The sequence below is a fragment of the Penicillium pulvis genome (genome assembly GCF_028828015.1).
Source record: "Penicillium pulvis strain IBT 33274 chromosome Unknown contig_10_segment0_segment0, whole genome shotgun sequence".
Lineage (NCBI taxonomy): Eukaryota > Fungi > Ascomycota > Eurotiomycetes > Eurotiales > Aspergillaceae > Penicillium > Penicillium pulvis.
In genome coordinates this window covers 996,397-1,018,335 of record NW_026643071.1, presented here as the reverse complement: position 1 = coordinate 1,018,335, position 21,939 = coordinate 996,397, and the positions used below count along the sequence as shown (strand labels likewise).

General features: G+C 46.6%; 9 protein-coding genes across 9 annotated transcripts; 3 read left to right on the top strand and 6 right to left on the bottom strand.

Annotated features, from left to right (window-relative positions):
- Nucleotides 1-251: 251 nt before the first annotated feature.
- Nucleotides 252-1,838, bottom strand: N7503_000407 (putative MFS transporter; the record flags this gene model as incomplete). Its single annotated transcript, XM_057059968.1, has 3 exons — nt 252-1,445; nt 1,499-1,599; nt 1,649-1,838. 3 exons carry the CDS (start codon nt 1,836-1,838, stop codon nt 252-254), a joined length of 1,485 nt encoding a protein of 494 aa, XP_056926891.1.
- Nucleotides 1,839-3,341: 1,503 nt separating this feature from the next.
- On the bottom strand, nt 3,342-3,724 carry N7503_000406 (uncharacterized protein; the record flags this gene model as incomplete). Its single annotated transcript, XM_057059967.1, has 2 exons — nt 3,342-3,573; nt 3,597-3,724. The coding sequence occupies 2 exons, from the start codon at nt 3,722-3,724 to the stop codon at nt 3,342-3,344; spliced, it is 360 nt and encodes a 119-aa protein (XP_056926890.1).
- Nucleotides 3,725-5,371: 1,647 nt separating this feature from the next.
- N7503_000405 (glycoside hydrolase family 72 protein) lies at nt 5,372-7,273 on the bottom strand (the record flags this gene model as incomplete). The annotated part of the gene is made up of 4 exons (XM_057059966.1): nt 7,066-7,273; nt 6,964-7,001; nt 6,885-6,910; nt 5,372-6,831 (listed from the first exon to the last, which is right to left on the bottom strand). The coding sequence occupies exons 1-4, from the start codon at nt 7,141-7,143 to the stop codon at nt 5,372-5,374; spliced, it is 1,602 nt and encodes a 533-aa protein (XP_056926889.1). The 5' UTR covers nt 7,144-7,273.
- A 2,207-nt stretch (nt 7,274-9,480) lies between these two features.
- Nucleotides 9,481-9,894, top strand: N7503_000404 (EthD domain-containing protein; the record flags this gene model as incomplete). Its single annotated transcript, XM_057059965.1, has 1 exon — nt 9,481-9,894. The coding sequence occupies one exon, from the start codon at nt 9,481-9,483 to the stop codon at nt 9,892-9,894; it is 414 nt and encodes a 137-aa protein (XP_056926888.1).
- Nucleotides 9,895-11,347: 1,453 nt separating this feature from the next.
- N7503_000403 (uncharacterized protein) lies at nt 11,348-11,730 on the bottom strand (the record flags this gene model as incomplete). The annotated part of the gene is made up of 2 exons (XM_057059964.1): nt 11,348-11,527; nt 11,608-11,730. The coding sequence occupies 2 exons, from the start codon at nt 11,728-11,730 to the stop codon at nt 11,348-11,350; spliced, it is 303 nt and encodes a 100-aa protein (XP_056926887.1).
- Nucleotides 11,731-12,891: 1,161 nt separating this feature from the next.
- N7503_000402 (uncharacterized protein) lies at nt 12,892-13,334 on the bottom strand (the record flags this gene model as incomplete). Its single annotated transcript, XM_057059963.1, has 2 exons — nt 12,892-13,149; nt 13,296-13,334. 2 exons carry the CDS (start codon nt 13,332-13,334, stop codon nt 12,892-12,894), a joined length of 297 nt encoding a protein of 98 aa, XP_056926886.1.
- A 639-nt stretch (nt 13,335-13,973) lies between these two features.
- N7503_000401 (phosphatase PAP2 family protein) lies at nt 13,974-15,275 on the bottom strand (the record flags this gene model as incomplete). Its single annotated transcript, XM_057059962.1, has 3 exons — nt 13,974-14,541; nt 14,604-15,130; nt 15,189-15,275. 3 exons carry the CDS (start codon nt 15,273-15,275, stop codon nt 13,974-13,976), a joined length of 1,182 nt encoding a protein of 393 aa, XP_056926885.1.
- A 1,939-nt stretch (nt 15,276-17,214) lies between these two features.
- Nucleotides 17,215-18,158, top strand: N7503_000400 (uncharacterized protein; the record flags this gene model as incomplete). The annotated part of the gene is made up of 2 exons (XM_057059961.1): nt 17,215-17,377; nt 17,446-18,158. The coding sequence occupies 2 exons, from the start codon at nt 17,215-17,217 to the stop codon at nt 18,156-18,158; spliced, it is 876 nt and encodes a 291-aa protein (XP_056926884.1).
- Nucleotides 18,159-20,297: 2,139 nt separating this feature from the next.
- N7503_000399 (NADP-dependent oxidoreductase) lies at nt 20,298-21,536 on the top strand (the record flags this gene model as incomplete). Its single annotated transcript, XM_057059960.1, has 4 exons — nt 20,298-20,473; nt 20,529-20,815; nt 20,869-21,000; nt 21,058-21,536. 4 exons carry the CDS (start codon nt 20,298-20,300, stop codon nt 21,534-21,536), a joined length of 1,074 nt encoding a protein of 357 aa, XP_056926883.1.
- Between the last annotated feature and the right edge of the window lie 403 nt (nt 21,537-21,939).

Below are 21,939 nucleotides of genomic sequence, written 5' to 3'. Positions count from 1 at the left end.
TCGACGTAGCTCAAGCGGGAATGTCAGGTTCCGACACTCAAGCTATTGAATTTTCGGAAATTTGTTGATCTAGACCAATCGTTCTCGTAACCGGATAGAATACTTTCCGAGATTGTACAGAGCAGCATGAACATAGTTCAGTCTAGTCACATATCTATGGTCTAACTAATCACAATTCGATATTTCAGACATTGATCGCGTCGACAATGACAAACTCTATTCACAAACTTGACCTCGGCTTCGTATTATTCTCAGGTGCTGTAGTGGAACCGAGGGTTTCGATCTCCAAGCTCCTGAATTTCTTCCTCCGTCAGGCCGGCAATCTTATCATCCTCGAGTCCTTGTTCACGACGCTTATTGATGAGATGAAGGCAGACCCACATCACACCATAGAGAACACCAGCGAAGCCTACCAAGCCCAGTGTGACGGCATTTCCTCGGACAAATCGTGGTCCCTCGGAGTTCTTGTACAAAAATGGTGACATGACACCACTAATATTGCCAAAGGTAAGCTGCAAACCTGTCGCAAATGTGCGTTTACCATATCGAGGCAGATTGGTAGGTAGCCAGGCAAGCGGCAATCCGACAGTCACATACAATCCCAGAGCAACCATCAGGGCTCCGAAGTAATGGACACCGGAAGAAGAATCGGAGATCAAGATCCCATATCCGATCACAGAGATCGCGCTGAAAAGACAAGTGAATAACGCACGATGCTGCGTTCTGTCGCTCAACCAAGCCACAGAAAGATAGGCAATCGCACCCAGTCCATAACAAGGGATCGTCAGAGCCTGGACCTGGGGAACAGACCAATCTCCCATTCCCTCGATAATGGTAGGAAGAAAAGTGCTATACCCGTACAGCATGGTATCAACACCAAACTGACCGATGCAGAACGCATAGATCTTCCAATCAAGCGCACCCTCCTTCACATCAGCCCAGTGGAACTTCTGCGCCGATTCTGTCTGACCAACATAACGGCTGCGAAGACGCACAACGAGCGCCCGCTCTTCTTCGTTGAGATAATATGCCGTATCGGGGTCATCTGCTAAGAAGAACCAGGTTGCTACCCCGAGTATGACGGTCGGGATGCCTTCGAGAATCATGATCCAACGCCATCCGCGCATCCCACAGATCCCGTCCATGAATCCGATGCCGTAGGCGAGTAGACCGCCAAAGGCACCGGCAATGGCGGCACTACTGAATAGGTACCCAGTTCGCAGGGCGATCTCGCGCTTGTTGTAGAAGATAGTGAGGTAAGTCAAGAATCCTGGGAAGAGTCCTGCCTCCACGACTCCGAGTAATACTCGGCATGCAATGAGGCCGCCATAATTCTGGGTAATCCCCGTCAGAGTGGCGATGATACCCCACAGTACAGCGATAGTCGCGATATACCGAGATGGCTTTAGCTTTTTGATCACCAGATTTGATGGTACTTCGAAGAACTGGCAAGGGGTTAGCTTGTCCTGTCAGTTCAGCGGGTGTGGCTACCACATACACAATATGTCACAAAGAGAATGGATACGGCAATCTGGTATTGGTCGCCCACTAAGCCCAGATCTTCTTCCAGACCATATAATCGGGCATTGCCAATGTTTACTGCAGAAATTAGCGATTGAGTCGTCTCCTGTGCCAGTGTAACACTTACCTCGATCTAGAAAGCTGAACAGATAAATCAACACGACAAATGGAAGGATGTGCAGATCAATCTTCCGAGTTAAGACGCGCTCTAGCCTCGCTTCTTCAGCCTTGGATGTCAAATTGATCTCATCAAGAAGCTCGGGGTCATTTGTCCGGGGTGGACCCACGTCCTTCTCGGCTCGTACGTGCCCCTCCATCCCTTGCAATTGGACCTTGCGACAATACGGTAACCAATATCACCGATTGATTCACGAAAACGACAGCCCCATGCTAGTAATTGAGCAATAAATTCGGTCTAGTAATGTGAAGAAAAAATCTCTGCAGAGCTGGCGATCTTCAAGCTCGAAGGTTAATGTTGCCAAGACAGGGTCCGGAATGCTGTCGGCGGTGATTGGGTGATTGCATTATGAAATTGAAATCTCGACCGAACCAAAAAGCAATATGCAATAATTTGTATTCGTGCGACAAATGAGGTCAATTTGTCAATCTTCAGGCTACCTAATCTTCTTTCGCGATTTTTCGAAGTCAATTGAATATCTCTTACATCACTCCCAAGTTGGGTGGATCTGAGCGTTCCGAACACCTACTCGCCCCACGTGTTAAACTTGTTCAATGGAGATTAATTTCTTTGATGCCAATCCTCGCGCCTCTGCTATTTGTGAATTAATTATCGAATAAGAACCGTTTTGTTCGTCCAAGTATTCCACACTTTCGGTCCCTTGGGACAGCGGTTACTCCGTTCGGTTTTGATCCGAAAGATCGCCGGTTCGACCCCGGCAGGGACCTTTATTTTTGATTTTGTATTTTTGAGTCAGCACACCAAGCACACCTCGTTGCTCTAGACATTGCTAGCTGAGAACGTCTCTATACGGCATGGGAGGTCAACGGGGCCACACTTGCCGTTTGCCACCTGGTGGACTACACCAAAGTACCGTATGCAGCCTAGTGCTCCCTAAGCACTTTCATCAATTATGCTTCGACATTTTATATATATCCATGGGTATACCCTCTATTTCTGATTGGATAATGGCTATAAAAAACTCTAGCCTCAGTAACCTTGACTATCTGTGACGTGATTAAGGATCTGCTCTATATCTCACCGCGAATCGTTTCCAGCTTGCGTGAAAAAAGGCCAAAGCGCCATCTTGAGAGACGCTGGGTATGATTTCTTATGTTTTATTGACATAAAGGACGATAACAGCTTTCTCTGAATTCATCCTAATAAACTTGCTAGTCGGTAAGCGGGCGAAATGGATTCTAATTTAAGGTTGAGGGATGCAACATACTTGCAATGCACGTGGCTACGGAGCAGGTGTCGTTTGTTTCATGCCCAGGTAGCGATTTTAGGCTCGAATCAAGATGCAGATACAGTAGTTTTCCACATGAAAAGCAGTTTACAGGCCTGAGGTCATTTTGAAAGATTATGAAATATTAGTGATCGGGTTTGCTCTGAAAATGCAAGAAATATGACATGACCGGATGAGCAGCTAATCGCCAATGCGGTTGCATGTTTAGCGAAATGAGAGGGAGACTTTGGGCGATACTCTGGAAGTAGCAATACGCAGTAGTGGAAAAAACTGTATACTTCCATCAAGAACTTTGGATTTACACTTATTCACTTTGGTGAAACAAGTACTCAACTACCAAGAAACCTTCTTGTTGTTTCTATTGGCTTCGCATACATACGATTCATCGGATGCTCACTGCGTCGGGGTCCTTGATCGAAGGGCGGTTGCAACTTCCCAAGTTGAGTCCTGAGCAAATATTTCCTCGTCTTCCATTGAAACAAAAGAGCCATTATGAGGGTCCTTCTGCGCCGCCTTCCACAGATCTTTCAAGGAGACCTCATCAGCATGCCAACGCCGGGCGACGTAAAAGTTGTGAATAATCTGTTGGAGACGAACGCGCAGGTAGCCTTGGTACCCACTCGAGCTTTGGTTTTTGGTATCTGTCACGTAGTCTGGACGACGGCCCAAATCCAATAGTCATCTGCTAACCGGTTTTCAAGAACAGAGGCTGCAGAGTTGCCATCTATGTATAGAAAAACATTCCGCAGAGTTCCCACTGTGAGCCTCTCGGGCATAGAGGCAATGCTCCCTGCCGCTAAATCGTTCATGAGATATGGAAGTTCCTTTTTTGGGGGGGGGACGATCGGAGATGGTTGAACTGCTTCCGCAATTCGCCGAGGGTCACGAGAAAGCTTTCGTCTCTAGTAGGCGTCAAGGAAGGCCAATCTAAAAACTCGGGGGTGTATATCGATTGGATTGTGAGACCGCAGGCGATCGCACTGAAAGCCATATGCATTGAATGCGACGACTTTCGATCATAAGAATCCCAACGGTCGGGATTTTCTGACTGCCAGTAAGGGTTCATATCCAGCTTTTGATTTGTGTAGATTGTTAGAACGTATATTGTAGTGGGGGTGAAGATTACGAAGTATATATAAGCGCTTACGCGCAGGGATCAGCATCCCAGATCATCATGCCTTCTACAAGCCACTTCTCTGGGTCTCCTTTCTTGTCTTCCACTATCTCCCGTGGCCGAACTAGATGTCACAAGTGGGTCGGTAGCAGTGGCGCGCTGGTTCGCAGACAGTACCCTGCTTCAATATTTAAGACCTGACTAGAGAATGATGACCAAGACAACCTACCTGGGAGGGAAGATCCCACGAACAAAAAGGAAGAAGAGCAAGAAATGTAAAAAAACATACAACAGTCAGGATTCGCATGTGGTCACCCACCATACTACTAACTAACCGGCGTGTGGCTTAAGTACGGCTGAGCGGACGGGAAGCCCTGTTCTCCACACCCTATGGTCGTATGTACTTGGGAATGGGTTGGAAATGTTTATATGGTGCAAATATTTGCTAGGAAAGTTCGAATAGTCCCATATTCGTTAGCCAATGAAATCAACTTTCTATTTTTACTGGTGCGCGGTTTTCATTGGGACATGGATGTTATGAATAAACTGGCGGCAGAAATATGTACGCAGCAACCTTGGGAGCGAACAACTGCCTTGAATTTCATTCTTCGCTAATCATAATGTTCCATTATATTCTTGTGCTATAAATTGATTGCCATCACTTTTCAGTGTAGTCTATGTACTGCACTATATTAAAAGCTCGAGTAGACACAGAAGAGTGTGTCTAGTGTGTAATGGTGTTTCGTTGCTTCACTAGGCAATTTCAGTGCCAAAGAGGAGATGTCGGGGATTGGAGGCGCGGAAACTATTACGCTTAAGGGGGAAAAGACCTTGAGTGGTAAGAAGTCGCTGTTCAGCAATTCCAAAATCCTGTCTATAATATAGTGACAACGCTCCTCGGAAACCAATTTTATCAGCCTGAAATACGGTATTGTCGCCGCTTGGTCGACTACTTCTGCCAAAAATTAATTCAATAGTATTGCTGCAAGCTAACTGTAATCCCATGCTTCATCCAATATTTTGTATCATACATTAGCAGGAAAATTGAACATGTCGGGGAAGAGAGCCAATGGACAGGAGCATTCTGTTAATCTGGGTGGTTTAATCAAGGCATATCTGAGCTAGCAATGCTGGTAGAACAATCCTGAAAAGAAAGAATAAAGCTATCAAGAATGGAAGACCAGTTCTAGACACCATTCAAATCAAGTACATGAGGTTAAGCTTTGTACAATAAACAATATCAACACAGGAACAAAGAATATAAGAGCATCACCCAGATTCTAGAAACTGGACCTTGAAAGCCATATGTTTACAAAACAAGCATCAGAGACCCAGTCAAAACAACTGTCACCAGCGAGGCAGCACTAACCCAGCCAGTCACAAAGACCGCAGCGGGGGCAACAGCGCCAGCAGCGGCGCCCTTAGACGTGGAGGTAGAAGCGCTGCTGCCAGAGGATGCTGTGCCAGTCCCAGCTGTACCACCCGCCTGGCTGATAAGCGAGCTACAGGAGCCCGTCGCACTACTGGCCGACTGAACCTTCGCGGCGCCTTTAAAGTCACAAGCAGTGCTTGCCTTTTTCTGACTAATGTAGTACTTGTTGAAAGCCTGGGACAGCTGGTCCTTGCTTGCACAGACACTGTAAGCGCCATAGTCACCAGTGGTTGCATTGTGGGCGATACCAGAACAGACGTCCGTGCCGTATCCGCAGACCTCGGCGAAGAGATCAGAGTACTTTGTGGAATCAACGCTGTCGCTGACAACACAGGACAGGCTAGCGACCATGCAGGAGCAGAGATCAGAGTCCGGGGTCGGGGGCAAGGGGCTGGCCTCTGCGAGCCAGTCGTCGTCTACGGTTGGGCATGCGCGAGGCGAATTAGTCGCGGTGTAGCTAGCGCTGTTGACTCCAGTTGCTGTTGCGCTCTGGATCTCCTTGGAGTAGTAGCTAAAGTCGACCTCGGTGGAGACAGAGTCGCCATCCACCGAGACGAGGCCATAGTCGTTGGTGGTCTCGAAGTACATGTAGACAATGCCACCGCTCCAGACGTCGTTCATTTCGGAGCCGAAGAGGACGGGGACATCTTCGAAAGTGCGGGGCTGTACGGTGTTGCAGCCGTACTCGGAGAAGAAAACAGGGATAGAGTAGTTGGAGTATTCCTCGGTTCGGGCCTCGTAGCCGGAGGTTTGATAAGTCTGGTCGCCGCACCATTCGTAAATGTTGTAGCCGAAAAAGTCGATGGCCGTGGTTTGGTCTCCGCAGTTCAAATAGTTAGAGAGAGAAAGACGGATGTCGGACTGATCGGTGGTTGCATAGCCCAGGCCCAGCGAGGTTCGGTATCCCTTCTGCTTGATGTAGGCCTTCATATCTCTCGCCGCAGCTCTGACAAAGGCGGCAGCGTTGGTTTGGTTCGGCTGGTTGACGACTTCGTTGCCAGCGAAGAATCCAATCACGTTATCATACTTCTGGAAAGCGTCAACGACGGCGGTATAGCGCTCGTACTGTTCAACAGTCCAGACAGGCGAATCGGCTTCGATCGAAATATCAGGGGACGAGAGATCAGTGATGACATAGATTCCGGCATCGGCCAACTGCTGCATACAGTCATCGTGGTCTTTGGTGGGGTCCACGGTGTACGTGCGGATGACGTTGGTACGCAGCTGGGTCAGATAAGGGATATCGCGCGCGCAGCTGGAGGAGTTGGCGAGAGGATCGGTGTAGCCGGTATCGCTGGTCTGACCGGTTCCCGTAGATCCGCCACCGGTATAACCCTCTAGGAGATAGTCAGAATTGACAGCATGGGAAAGAGAGTCATATCAACTCAACCCTGATAGGCAACTCCGCGAATAAAACTGGTCGCAACATCAGTACTCAGGACGTTGAAACGGATCTGGTGGAAACTCACAATTCGCTGCCATTGTTGGAGTAGAAGAATTTAGAGCCCTGAGAAAATTTTACGGTTCCATTAGCACGAAGGTCTCCTGTCTAAAGAGGTAAGTATAATCACCTTGATCTCAATCGCGGGGACACTAGCTAGAGCGGACCCGCATAGCAGGGCGATTGCCGACACAATTGAGAGCTGCATCTTGAAAGAACGATAAGCAGTCCCGGGCCGAGAGCCTCGTGAAAAGCCAAGCGAAAGTGGATTTTTTTTTCCTTGCAAAGCCAGGGAACGAGCGGACAGGCTTTAAAGAGAAGTGAGAGACGGGGAAAAGAGAAACAAAGGCCATTTATGTAAAAGAGGCGACCCAGGTTTAAAATAGGCACAGCCGTCAAAATCCGGCAAATTGGCCAATAGGTGAAGTGCGCACGATTTCCACTATGCGATTTTGGGCCATACTTTCAAGACACTCGATCCAATGGGCCCTTGGTGGGTCCGTCAAATTGCTTGATTTCTGGTGTTGTGGGGTCCGTTGGCCCATGCGATGAACCCCGAAAAGGGTTCAAGGGACTGGTCAGGGTCGTTGTTGGGGTCACGCTAGTAGTGTGGCTTGCTTCAACAGGTTGGAACATGGCATTTTGCACCAATCAACGGCCCGTAAATCCAGTAGTACGATTATGGCGTCGCACTCATTTAGCCGTCGCCCGGAGTAAGCAGAATAGTAGTCAGGAGTCCCATTCTTCCCTTTTCACTCCACTCGGCCAGGCAACAATCTTTTAAGTCATCCTCTGGTGCCGATCAAAAGGCAGGGTTTATGTTTCACAGAGAAACAACGTTACACGCTGATTCCTCGCCTGGGAAGACGAGTAAAGTGGCAGGAACAAAGAAAAAAGTGGACGGGTGTCGGGGAGGGGCAAAAGAAAAAGTCATGTCTGCCGATGATCACCCAGCGCCCATGGCTGCCGACACTTTGGGCGTGAGCGGCTCGCCGCTCTATTCACCCACCTGCATATTATCCACCTGAATCTTCGGTGCATAACAATTTACATCTTCGTAGTTTGACGGAAAGCTTAATAAGCGAGCGAGATGTCCTCCCCACCCTCTCTCTTTCCCCTTTCCATCACTCGAAGGAAACTGTGTACCTCGAGCCGCCCAGCGCGGGACATGATTCATGTTGTCTACTTGGACGAGCACGGCAATGATCTAATTCTAAGCACTTTGTTGCCACGAACAAAGGAGGCTTACGCCGGTAAACTGTATCTGTTCGACAGGCATGGAATCTCTGGAACTGCGGGAATCAAGCACACTTAATCTCAACACTCGATGAATCATGACACTTTATCCTGCTGCTATCTACCTCCCTCATATATACCTTAGGAGACTTCTTGTCTTCAAGGCCCTTGAATTTCATTCTATTGTGGCTCTCGGCAAGGAAACATATATGAGATATTTTCCTTCCTGTAGGAACTATAGTCGAGAACTTGAAATATGAGCCACCAAGTAAACCAAAATTCTGACCCTACTTATAGGGCCTTATACTGACGCATATCGATCCGAGGCTCAAATACGGCAGAGGATGAAATGGCAGATAGAACATAGTGGAAAAGCTACATCAATTGAGTGCGAGAATTCGTTTTTCTTCAAAGATATAATGAAAATCCTTGACGCAGTTTGCTGCTCCTGTACTGGTCGGTGGGCTCGCATACAATTTTTGAGCGATGTCATGGTTGATCGACAACATTGAATCTACGGTTCTGATGCTTGGATGGGGCTGTAATTGCCTGTCTTAACACTGATCAATACCAGCGCTTCGGCGCGTGAGTAAACCCCGCCAATGCGGTGCGTGGGGGGCGAAAATGTTACATGGTCTCAAGGTCTTGCCCAATAAATTACACCAAAGCTGTAGATGCGGCACAAATTTAAGGAAAACCCAACAGGGGGACCAATATGCTTATTTAATATTCTCGCGATCTTGGTCAATCTGCAAGTAGAACCCGCTAATGCGCTGCATGGGGCCGAAATATTTGTTAAATTCAGCGAAGTGGGGCGCGGAACGCGCAAGCCGGAAGGCACGGCTATAAGCTCAGAAATCTCCAATACAGGATATCGAATATGAAATCGGCGATTGAACCGATGCGGGTGTGGTTTAAACTATGATAATCTCATCTCAGTTGGGTTTAACCTTCAGCTGAGCCGTGTCTGTAATCTGAGATGCATCACCAGGTTAAGCTCAAATCAGCTAGATGTCTGACGGTTGTCCAGGCGGAATGTTCCCCTCCCGCCCCCAAACTCCGCTCTCTAGGTCTGCATGTTCGTAATCAGTGCAGACATTGGAAGGTCCAATTGTCCTTTGTTTTGGTTTCTCGGCGCTTTTATCACATCTATTTAGTCTCTGCCTCCCTTCTCAGTCCTTCATAATATTCATTTTCCATCAAGAATTTATTCCCCTTTTCTGTCCATCTTCCCACAGCTTTCTCAACAGCTGTCAACCAAAACAAACTGGTTGAAACTCCAAAAAACTCCACACAAGCACTCGCTATCATGTCTGTGAAGGCATTCATCTACGCTTACCGCAAACCCGGCCTTTCTCTTGAGGATTTCAAGAAGCACTACGAGAATCACGCTGAACTCGTTAAGCGTATCTCTGGGGAACATTTTCCTCTCGTACACAAGCGCACCTACATCGCACGCAACACCGTCGAGGTCATTCCTGAAGGTGCCAGTGAGCGCAACGCCCTGACTCCTGCCACCGTTCTGGTTGGAAAGCAGTCCGACTTTGATTTCGATGCTTACGCGGAGCTTACCTTCGCTGATCAGGCTGCTTTCCAAGCCTTCAGTGCGAGTATCTACGCCCCCGACGCTGCCGCTGAGATTGCAGCCGATGAGGAAAAGTTCCTTGATAAGTCGAAGTTTGGGATTGTCTTGCTTGGGGACGTCATTGAGACCTTTAAATAAAGAATAGATGAGTATAGGCAGAGCGCCTATAGGTCGTTTGTTAGCGGGAGGAAGCTGGTAAGGTCCCGGCACTGACCAGGTATAAAGAGAGGCATGATGCCAGACCTAGCAGGATTTGAAATGAGCTATTACCTCCATGACTCAAAGGGATTCGGGGATCTAGAGAGTAGTTCCCTGAGATTTAGTTTCTTTTTTAAATAACTTTTTTTTTTATCAATTTATATCTATTAGCTATCTATGATCTCTACACTTATAGTCTATTCACGACAATGTTACGTTAGCATTACCTTCTCTTATACACACCTACTATAGGTGCTAGCGACGTGATTTCTTCTAGTATAAAATTATTCAATATCGCCAAATATAACTTAGCTGTTGGGATACTTGATTCGGTTTAAGAGCACCATACCTAAACAGCCCTTGAAATATGTTGGCATCGGCTTATAAGGCGAAAGAGAGAACATACTGGCGGATATGTATGGGAATTTAGGTGGTGATTTTGTGCATCCGTTGAATTACCTGGTATACATTCTTTGTTAACTTTCATTATGGAAATTTTATGCTGTAGTCTCAAGTGAGCTAGGTAGGCTGTGATTTAAACAAGTTTAAGTTCAAATAACTGTCTTCGATAGTCATATCGCGGTATTTTAATAGGGTAAGCATAAAAGGACTACGCCCTGGCGGAAAAGGTACCCCAGCCTAGACCATAGCGTCGTGACCGCGATAATGCATCTAGGAGGAGAAGTCAGCATGGAATGAAGAGGGCTAAGTCAACAACAGTAATTTTATTTAGGTGAAGGGGGCCGAAGAGCTAAATGGTAGGGCGACAAGGACACTTTCTTCAACAAAAAAACAAGAAATAAACAAAAAAAAATACATACAACAGTCAGGATTCGCATGTGGTCACCCACCATACTACTAACTAACCGGCGTGTGGCTTAAGTACGGCTGAGCGGACGGGAAGCCCTGTTTTCCACACCCTATGGTCGTATGTACTATATTGTTGAACAAACAGAGCTGTATAATTGAAAAAATATCACTGTGCATGTGGGTGGTGCGGCACTGCGGCACAGATGAGAAATTTGGGATGCCGCTTTAGCGTCGCGTGGGGTTGAGAGTGGGGGTGAGAAAATAACCTCCGTCACAGGGTTCTGTTCAAGTTTTGATTAGCTGAGAAACTTTTACTTCTCCTGCCACTGGTTTCGAAGATTGCGAAAAGGTGAAGATGGCTTTGGCTGGAAGAGATTGGCAGTCTCATGATGATACTGAATTCGTCCCCTTTGAGGCGTAGTGCTGTATTGGCTAAGCACAAACTGCATTTTTTCAATTGGAAGCGGCTGGGACATTGAATATAGAACGTCACTCAATCTGATATAGGTCTCAAATTCAAGCAGTTGTCATCATTTCCCAGAGTTCCACACTCCCTGGGGATCCCATTCCACTTCCAGGGAATTCACTCGACAAGCAGGAACTCTCGGCCACCCTGTAGAGTCCCACCATTTGCAACAGTAGCGTCCATACGAACTCTGCGCCGGAATGCTCGAACATGGGTTTTCGCATTCCAAGGTGGGATCTGTATCCATTTATGATCGACGCGGCAAAGCGGCGTTTTGAACTCCTCGTTCTTGAAACGCTGGGTCCGATGTTATAACAAAATGTGCATGCGTATATGCTCCTGCTCGTATCTAGGAAGTAGTCACACTCATCACATACATGATCGTTGTTGGCATCGTCAAAGGCGTCCTCATATCGAGACATGGATTCAAACAGTGTCTCGTAAGACTTCCTTTTGGCTGCATCGTCATCAGTGTGGGATATGTCCTCCATCGATTCCATTCTGCTTTCCAAGAAATCGGTAATCTGTTCAATTTTAATATAAAGGTACAATTTTCCTGGAGAGATTCCCAGACGATGGCTTCCGGTGTTCTGGATTTCACCTCAGACTGTAGCCATTCTTTCAGAAGATCAGTATCTAGCGCACGACGAGCTAGAAGCGAAAAGGCAATATGGAATGTATAGGAATTTATGAAACAATAGCGTGAAGCCGCGATTGTCATTACCAGTTGTGTCATCAGATAATAAGCCAAATACCTCTTTAACGTCTTCTTGAAAGAGCTCTGCGGCAGCCGTTTTTTCCCCTTTGCAGACGAGGTCGCTGCCAGGTATGTCTTTGCAGCAGACATGCCATGAATACCGCCCTTCTGGCTCTGGTAAACTTCCTCCAACTTTTGAGAATAAAAGTCGGCCTTTTCGGGCTCCTTGAGGAATCTGGGGGCCTGTGTGAAGTAATAAAGGCTCAGCTGTCGCCCAACCTTTTCCAACAAGATTACTCCTGTAGACTGGTGCTTGATCTTGGCCCGGATTATTTCAGCGCATTCTTCCCATGCTTTGATGGCCTGATCTGTATGACGAGACTTTCCGGAATAGCATGCATGCGTGATCCCTCTATGCAAAAGCAATGTAGCGCACAACTTATCCTGGTTCTAGGCCTTCGCATTATCAATGGCTATCTGCATGTCTTCCAGCAGGTAATGGAGGTCCTCTGCAGAGGAGTAGCATGTTGAGCTAATTATAAATAGCAGGCGCATCCTCGGTGGCCATCTACATCACTAGACCAAGGTGTCTCATAGGCCCTGAAACGATTCTGAGCTTCAGTACCTCGTGAATCCGGACCTCTAGCTCTTGCTTGCGGTCGCAAAGAAAGAAGGCTTTTATTAGCTCATATCGGGAACTAATATTGCTAGCGCTAAGTTCCAAGGCTTTCTTGAGAAATTCCAACGCTTGGTCTTTTTTCCTGGCCAGTCACGCTAAACAAACCAATACTTTCCCATGTCGATCTCGGTCGATGTCCCCATACTCTCAAGTAAGTCACTGGTCTTTGAGTTGGAAAAGAGACAAAAGTGTTAGTTGGCAGGACATGAGAAAAGAAATAGGAAACTTGGGCAAAAAAACCTCCTGATATTTGTTGAAAGCTTTTTTGCGACTATGAGCGTACGCTTACGATTCGGCTAGCCGCTGTACCCAAACATCTTGTTCACGCATCCGGCTTGGTCCCAGTGCCTTCTCGCACCATTTCTCAGCCTTTGTAACATCATCGCCCTCCTCGCCATCTTCGATGCTATTGCCGTCCTCGGTGCTATTTCCATCCTCGGTGCTATTGTCATCATCGGTACTACAGCCATCATCGGTACTATAGCCATCCTCAGAGCGGTCGTCGTACTCCTCAGAGTCATCTTCCTCCTTTTCGGAGCCAAGCTGAGAATTTTGACTACAAGACACTCTGTCCTGCAGAAATCAAAATCAACGGCTTGACATCTTGATCTTGGTTGAATACCCAGATCTTGTAAATTCCTGCCTCGAGGAAGAAACATTTTAGATCTTTGATTCGTTAACGGATAGACCTGGAAGGTAGAGGTTGAGCCACGAACGATCCAAGTCATGCGTTTGCCGGGGAGTAAAAATCGCGGCCCGATGGTTCTAGGCTGATACCTAAAGGCTATACAGAAAATAAATCTCGGGCACCTATGCTCAAGGAAGCTTACGTGTCCCCGCCACAAAGCTTGAGCACACTTTATCAGGGAAGATTCATGGAAACGACCTCCAACGTCGATACGAACGCACAAGACAGATAAGGGACCTTAAAAGGGTGATTTAGGCGTCTCGCCAGGCAGTTGCGGTCACTTTACATAGCCATTACAATTTTGTAACGTACTTATGAAAGTAGAAGTGTTGGGAGGAACCACGGTAGGTGACTGAGAGCTCCCGATACAGAAATCCCGATACAGAAAGATAATCATTTTGCGTGCAATTGTGCCAACTGGTCAACTATTTTGTGGGGCGAGAATTCAGCCTGATACCGGTGGCTGTAGCGCGGGATAAGAGCTTCCGAAAACTTTGGCATGTTTTACTCAGCGCCTTCTATGATTTGAATTGGAAGTAGATACCACAATTTCCCTATTGAGAATGAAATAAGACTGGCAAAATAAAATTCCGATAGGGAGATATCAGGTTGTCTCCTTTCTATGTTATTTATATATCAAAACACACGAGCACCGACAAACATAAAATCTATTGCGAATTTATCGTTTATCTGCCCTCTCACCGGTGGTATGAACAGGCTTTGTTAGTCGCAAAGCCCAGCAAATTGCATATTCGACAGGAAGAAAGAGTAAAAGAACCCGGTTGAAGCGAAAGCATAGGGTAACCGAGAAAATGGCCACGACAGCATCCAACCAGTAATGGTTGGCGGTAGCAACAATAACGCTCAGGACGAGGATCGGGTAGAGTATAGAGAGCACCAAGAAAGAAATCTGAGTCAGACATGACTTCTTCGTTGGCTTGCCAAAAAGTCTTTGCACCACTCCAGAATGATAAAGAAACGTGCAGCCAATCACAAACGCATATGTAAAGTGTAGACTGGGCATGGCAGCGAATTGGTTCACAGATTCGCCACCAACCCATACACTTTCGGCATTCCCTTGTCGGACGGTGTCGTAGAATCCATAGGACTTGGGAAGTAGCCGAGGGGGCATGCACGGGTAGACGCAGAACACTAAAAAGGCCACAAAGTTCCCAAGGGTCATAGTTCGACGAGCCACAGCAAAGGAATCATGTTCTTTCGCGGCGTAGTAATACCAAGAGAGGAACCTATCGGATTGATTAATATGTTGATGGACAAGTCGGAATACTAGAAAGTCAACGACACTCACAACACAGTCCCCGGAATATGCACCAAGGAATAGATTCGATTGAACACAGTCAAGATTGATGGGTGATTTTGGATAAAAAATGATTGAAAATCCACTTCCTTGATGGGGAACATCCAACGGGCGCTTTGTTGTTCGAAGTCGAGGATGTTGATGGCGTGGTCTCGCGCAACCTGGACAACTCCTATCTGGGCCGGCGACAACCACTGAGCCGTGCTCTTGGTCACAGAATAAAACAAATAATTCATAATCCAGTAGAACATTTCCACCAAGAATGGAAATTTGTGCAAGATCCTACTGTGGATGTGGTGTGACCAGCGGGAGGAGTCTCGGGTTTTGATAGTAATGCCGTACACATTCTCGGTATTTGAAGGAAGTTCGTTGGTGATATGGGTATCGCCGTCCTCTAGTATATCGTAGCTACCTCGACCTCGGTGTAAATGCTCAAAGTGTGGCAGTTCCAGTGAGTTTCTGTTGGAGTTCCTTCTGCGGTTCACGATTAAAGATCCAACCATGATACTGACAACCACCTATGGGTCTCAAGATTATTAACAAGCCTAACCACACATATGCATATGTCGAACTTACAATAGGCTCAAGCCATGCGTGAGATGCCATTTGTGGCTTCCCTAGGTCGGGTGAAGCGCGGCCAGTGAGATTTGCGAAAGTCGCCATGTTTGAATTGATGGCCGCTATCGTGGACATCACTGATTAAAGTGACTGAAAGGCAGGGTGAGGCCTGTTGTCTCTTGTGTGAGTTCCGTTGGATATATTCGATCTGGAGTACAGCCTAAAGCAATCTTATGCGCTAAAAAACAGAAAATTGAGGAAAATAAGAGACTCCTAGACAGGGCGATTCACGTACAGTCGTGTATCACGTGTCTATTAGAACTGCCTCCCCCTGACCGAATGTTCTACCTCTTTAAAATTTCAGCTTGGGGAGGATAAGCGGAATGACCGGAAGGCGTGTCTCCCCGAACCCCGTTACCCGATGGTACCAGCGGCAGTGGCAATGGCGTCAAGTAAGCCGAGATAATAGCTAATGAATGGGTTTTTGAGTGTCAGGATCTCGATGGTTGTGGGCGAAGTAATGCATATGTAAAATGCATAGACTTTCGATATATTTCGGTGCTCGTCCTCATCCGAGGTCTTTGAGGTTTATTGCCTCTCGGGGTCATTGTCCACGCGACACATGCCAGCTTCCTAACGCAAGATTTGTACGGTCTTTCGTCAGACCTAAGATTGCCAACGACAGGAATGAACCAATCAAGCTAAAGTGGATGTCTTCCGCTCAAAATAATCCAAGAGCAAAACTTGCCGACCATTCTACCGCCTACTATTCCATTCCTCTCCGTCACCTTTCATTGCATGTTATATCTAATGTGTTCACTATATTCTTATGCAGATGATGGCCTGGTTTCTAGCCTCTACTTGGGCTTATGTATCCGCACATGAATGATTACCTATTGACCCTGTATCTGTCGCGGGGATCGATTGTGGAGATTAATCATTAATCAAGGAGGAAAAGTCTAGGGTAGAACAGTGGGCCCACTACTGATAGTTTGAAAACTCAAACTTAAAATGAAACTTGCAGACATCGTATTCGTACATCTAGACCACGAGCGTGACAATCTTGCTCTCGCTATTCCTTCTATGGTGAGCAGTATCCAGCGAATGCACCAATTAGTCGAATAAGTTAAAGAAATGGCTTTCCCATTCAGGCAAGTATACTAGAGCAGGACCTGAGTGAAGGAAAAGCGTTTGTAAATTGGGAGGAGATCTCACCCGCTTAGTCATTTAAGCTTTCTGGACGGTAACTAAATAACAACTAGTATTTAATGCCAGTGACATATTACCCATGATAGATCGGATCCGCTTCAAGCCGAGGACGGATGCCACAAACGCCGAGAAGTCCGAGTGAGTAGTTAGCTGTTAGCAGACGAATGACTCAAGAGCAAACTTCGGCCTCTGATTAGTTCACCAGCTCGGTCTATCCGGTAACGGAAAAGAGATTCATTTTGATCGCAATCCTCGTATCGCGGGATCGGAACATTGCCAAGTCTTCCTACTACTATCCGAAGCATCCGGAATCAGGGCCAGCGACCCTTCTTTCTCTTCCTTTAATTTCCATTTCGCCACTGCCTCACAATCGGCGAGTCAATGCTTGGCGCTTTTTTTTGATGGTTTTATTGATTCTTCAAACCCCGCCCCATCGACTACACGGCTGCTACTTTGTACTACTGTCGTCTCCTCCAAGGACACACGCGTAGGGTAATATGTGGTGGCAGCGATCATTGGCTCGGATCTGTTCCAGCTACTGATTTTACTTCAAGAAAAATCTAGAAGCAGGCGGGGCCTTATAGTGCCCAAATTTGGCAGTCTAAGTCACGTCAAACTCTCTAGGAGTGGAGTAACGATCGTCCGTTGTGGGAGTTCTTCAGCCCCTTTCTTTTTGTTCCTTTCTCATACTCTTTTTTAAAAATCGCAATACCTTGGTGGAGATTGCATCTTAGATCGAGAACATCTTGGTTTAAGCTGTGGGCTCGATGCGATTAATAGCTACTAGAGCTGCCTGGCAGGTATTTTCTGATATCGTTCACGACTGCCGTTCCTCATGATGACTGAGGACATGGACGCTGGCGCTGCGGCGACAATTATCGTGTCGCATATCAACAGCAATGGACGCATGAGCTATTTCACCTACGGCAAGCACTCGGATACGATTATAGCACATATAGCGCTGATGATGCTGGGTTGGTGCCTTATTCTACCTGCAGGTAAGAAAACTTCAATATTGTTCAGTTCGATGGAGGAAATGAGAGCAGCAATTAACTTATCGCAACAGCGGTCGTTCTGAGCATTACACGATCGCGATTTGCGCTCCTGTCGCAGTTTGTTTTCCTGCTCTTCAATACACTTGGTCTCCTCCTGGGCATTGTCTATAATAGCCAAACACCGGATCTATATAAGAACAACGTCCACCACAAGATAGGCTGGATTGGGACATGGGTAATTGGAGCCCATTTCATTCTGGCACTGATTTTCACCTACTCTGGGCGCGGCGAGTCTCAGTCGATATACAAGTCGGTATTATATCGTACGACTGGCGCGATGCACGATTACTATTCGTCTAAAGATAACTGCCAGAGTAATGAGTCGAAATCGCCGAGCCATGGACTTGAGTCGTCATTCTGCGGGTCCATCACCGAGTATGACGGACTCGAGAAGAACAAGGATGAGCCTCTAGAACAGCTGGCTGCTCCGCGTGTCTGGTTTCGCAACACTCTTGTTGACCACTTTTTCTCCATCCGCGTCCCGGGCATGGTCAATTGCGCCCTCCACATATTCAACGTGGTATATAATTTGATTGACCGCACTATCCTACCATTCGGGCTCATCGCGATAACAACTGGTGCTGTGACCTATGGCGGTATCATGCGCGACTGTAACGTCTTGGATAGACTGGTGCAACTCTTAAAAGATGAGATTCTATTTTGGTATGGTATACCCATGCCGGGACGCTTTCTGATTTCCTGGGCAGACCTGGGTAGGGCATGAAACAGGGACCTCCCAGCGTCTGTCGTGAGCACTTAAAGTCAATATTTCCTCCGAGCAAGTTTACCGAGTCTTTAATAATTCTATACAAGGCTGCATCAATGCTTCATGGAGCAACTTTGTACATCTGTCATATTCCTTGGCAGTGTGGTAGTCAATATCGAAAGAAGGTTCTTCCAAATATATTACAGAAAAATCTCATGTTCTAGTACATAAACTCAGAAAGATTTAGAATGTTTTGACCATGCGTCTCACCTAGGTCCCATATTGCTAACCGAATGCTTTTATTAGTAAGTCCAGTGAAAATCAAAAGCAGAGACACATAATAACATTTCATTAGTGTGGTAATAATGCGCCTCCGCTTCAGGCGGGGGTGGCCCGCCGCTCTGCGTACTCAGCCCTCTCCAGGACAATACGGGTGGGCCTTCACCTAGCTGAATACTCTTTTCCTGAATATGCACCCTAGACAGAAAAATTCACTTTCTAAAAATTTCCAGACAATTCCATAGGTGCAAATTACTCGTAGTAGAAGCTTCGATCTTTCCCACTTTTCCATGCCCTTGGAGAAAGAATATGGAGGTAGAATATATATTGAGTATAATTTACTATTGATAATAGCCTTAGAGCCCCAAAAAGATATACATATTGAAGTATGACTACTTCCTGAAAGGGCTTGATAATTACGCTAAATATAGTAGTCTGCCTTATATAATTTGATCTATAATTAGATGGTATATTAGATCTAGCCACTTGAGACTTAGCTACATGTATACAGCTGAGTTCATGATCATGAATGATATTATTCAAGCCTTTACTGCTGCTGTTGCCCTGGGATTTTTTAGGGTATAAATATACCTGACTGTCACTACCCAATACTGAGTCAGGCCCGTTTGGGAGATTGCGGAACTGCACTATGCGACTGTGATAGGGCTTATTATGCCGTTTTCTAAAAGACTATTGGAGAGCAAGGGGAATGCTACCACGAATCCTGTGTTGACTATCACCGATAACACGGAATGGGGGCCAATGAGGTCCCAAAAGTACAAGAAGCTATAAGGACCGAGTGAAGGCGAGTGCGGGTACAGCAATTTTCAAAGTCAGTTGGATATGTACCTCCACACACTTCTTACCATATACAATGATTGTCTCGGCCCGCCAAAACTAGGCCAGAGAGCTATGATCGAAGAAGAACGCATATGTAAGGAAAAGTCAGCATGGGAGGGGATGGACATGTCGGCGCTTCCAGGGCTTGCAGGATATCCAGGTGCAGAATAGTGCTGTTCAAGGCGTTCAGATAAAGGTTAAAGCGGCAAGAGACCTTGCTCGCACGAACAAAAAGGAAGAAGAGCAAGAAATGTAAAAAAACATACAACAGTCAGGATTCGCATGTGGTCACCCACCATACTACTAACTAACCGGCGTGTGGCTTAAGTACGGCTGAGCGGACGGGAAGCCCTGTTCTCCACACCCTATGGTCGTATGTACTTGATTATGCGATGAAAGAAATCATATCGACCAAGTTGTTTCTGAAGTATGAATGTGAATAGACAGGGCGAAAGGGGGAAAGCGGGTGATATATCATCCTCCGTCGCGCGACAATGTATGAGCTCGTACGCCTATTGGCGAAGGAGAGAACGATACCAGATACTTATTGATTAGATCAAATTTTATCCCTGGGCGTTGTAACGGAGTATTCGAGTGACCTTACCAGTATGTATTGAGTTGTTACCCGCTGAGTACTGTACATACAAATACAAATACAAAATAAGGTTCGGTGGCGAATGAACCAATTCCAGCTTAATGTACTGAATGAACCCACTCTTGTCTTGACAGATGTCTACCACGCCAGAGTATGTTCTTGGCTCTCTCTTAACGTATAAACCTCATTAAGCGGTTATGCTATCGAAAAACTACTCGGGAAAACTACAGGTGGCCAAGGCAAGCATTCTCGTTCGCGGCAGAGAGTGGAGAATTCAACCGGAATAGATGATGGGGCTCTGCTTTTTCTGCATCCGACGGGCAGTTTAATGCTCCGGAACGAATTGAGTTTGATTTGTCAAACGCCTCGATTTTCATTCAAAACCGCAATTCCTTCACTTCATTTGCTATCTAGTTACTCTCACTACTCTGACGGTAGGCAAGATGCTTTCCATCAACATTCCAAAGCATGCTACGCCCGATCAGTATGAATTGGGCGAAGTTCCTTCCCTTGCCGTAGAACGCCCAACCGATATCTTAATTAAAGTCCATGCTGCGAGTGTCAACCCGATCGACGTCAAGAAAGCGGCGGGGGCAACCAAAGCTGTTCTCAAGGACAGGTAAGAGTCTTCTTTTTCCTGGGCCTTTTTTTTTCATACTAAATGTTCCGGGAAGCTTTCCATACAAAATCGGCTATGATTGCGCGGGCACAGTCTTGGATACCGGATCCCAAGTGACACGATTTAAAGCTGGCGATGAAGTTTTTGTTAGATTGCCAGAATGTCATCGGGGATCGTGGAGTGAGCTGGCAAGGTCAACTGAAGACTTTGTTGCATTGAAACCGAGCACTATCTCGATGGAAGATGCTGCCTCCATTCCTTTGGCGTGCATGACGGCACTCCAGGCGCTTCGGGGTTACGAAGGGAATCTCCAAGGAAAGACTGTCTTTATACCTGCCGGTTGTAAGTCTTTCCCTGACCTCCCTTTTGTAGACCGGATGCTAACCTTGTCACAGTGGGTGGGACTGGTATATTCGCATGTCAACTAGCGAAGAATATTTTCAAGGCTGGCAAGGTAATTACCACGGTCTCCACCAGCAAAGTGGAAAAAGTGAAGGAGCTCTTAGGCGAAGGGGTCGTTGATGAAAGTGAGTCGACTTCATTCTAGTAGTATACCGCACAGAAGCTCATACTTGTCCTACCAGTCATTGACTATAAGAAGTCTGATCCTATGACTGTGATTCCCTCGCGATCCGTGGATTTCATTTTTGACACCACAGGGAGTGCGATGGAGTATCTATCATTGGTGCGCCCGAAGGGAGCCATTGTTACAGTTTCCATACTCACCTCGGGGGACGTGCTCCAAAATTCTAGCGTTATGCGACGATCGCCTGGCAAGCAAGACAAGGTGACTGTGCCCTTCCCAATCCGCACAGCTCTGAACGTTATGGACTGGACCCGAAGGGCGCGTGCATCTCGCTACGGGGTCAAGTATTCATCTATCTTTTTGGAACCAAACGCGACCGATTTGAACTCCATCCGAGAATGGGTGGAAACAGGAAAGATGAGAACGATCGTGGGAACAAAAGCGCACTTCAAGGACCTTACGGCGGTCCGTGATGCATGTCAAGTGGTATATGATGGGAAAGGGGGCATTGGAAAATCCGTTATTGTGTTCGTTTGAAATGCTTTTGGATTCAATGAGGCATGGAACCTCCCAATCTTAATAATATTCAGGACACAGCTCCCTCATTGATGTCTGATATTCATCTTTGTCTGATTGATGTATAACAATATTGAACATATACACGGGCGTTCTATCTTCCGAGTTTGACCTGAAACGTTGATGGAGAATTCTGCACACACCGATGTTACAGGAAGGCGAGGTAAATGGTAAGGCAAATGGAAATTTACTAGTATAAGATACAGTTGTAGATTGCGTAGAGCGGGCTTTCCCGGTATGAAATGATAGAACAGGACATACCTGAGGAACGATATTCTCAAAACATGTCCACTGGAATATAATCAGTACCACGCGTCGACTTTATTATCATGCTTCATTTCTCACAAGGTCTACAACCCTTTAA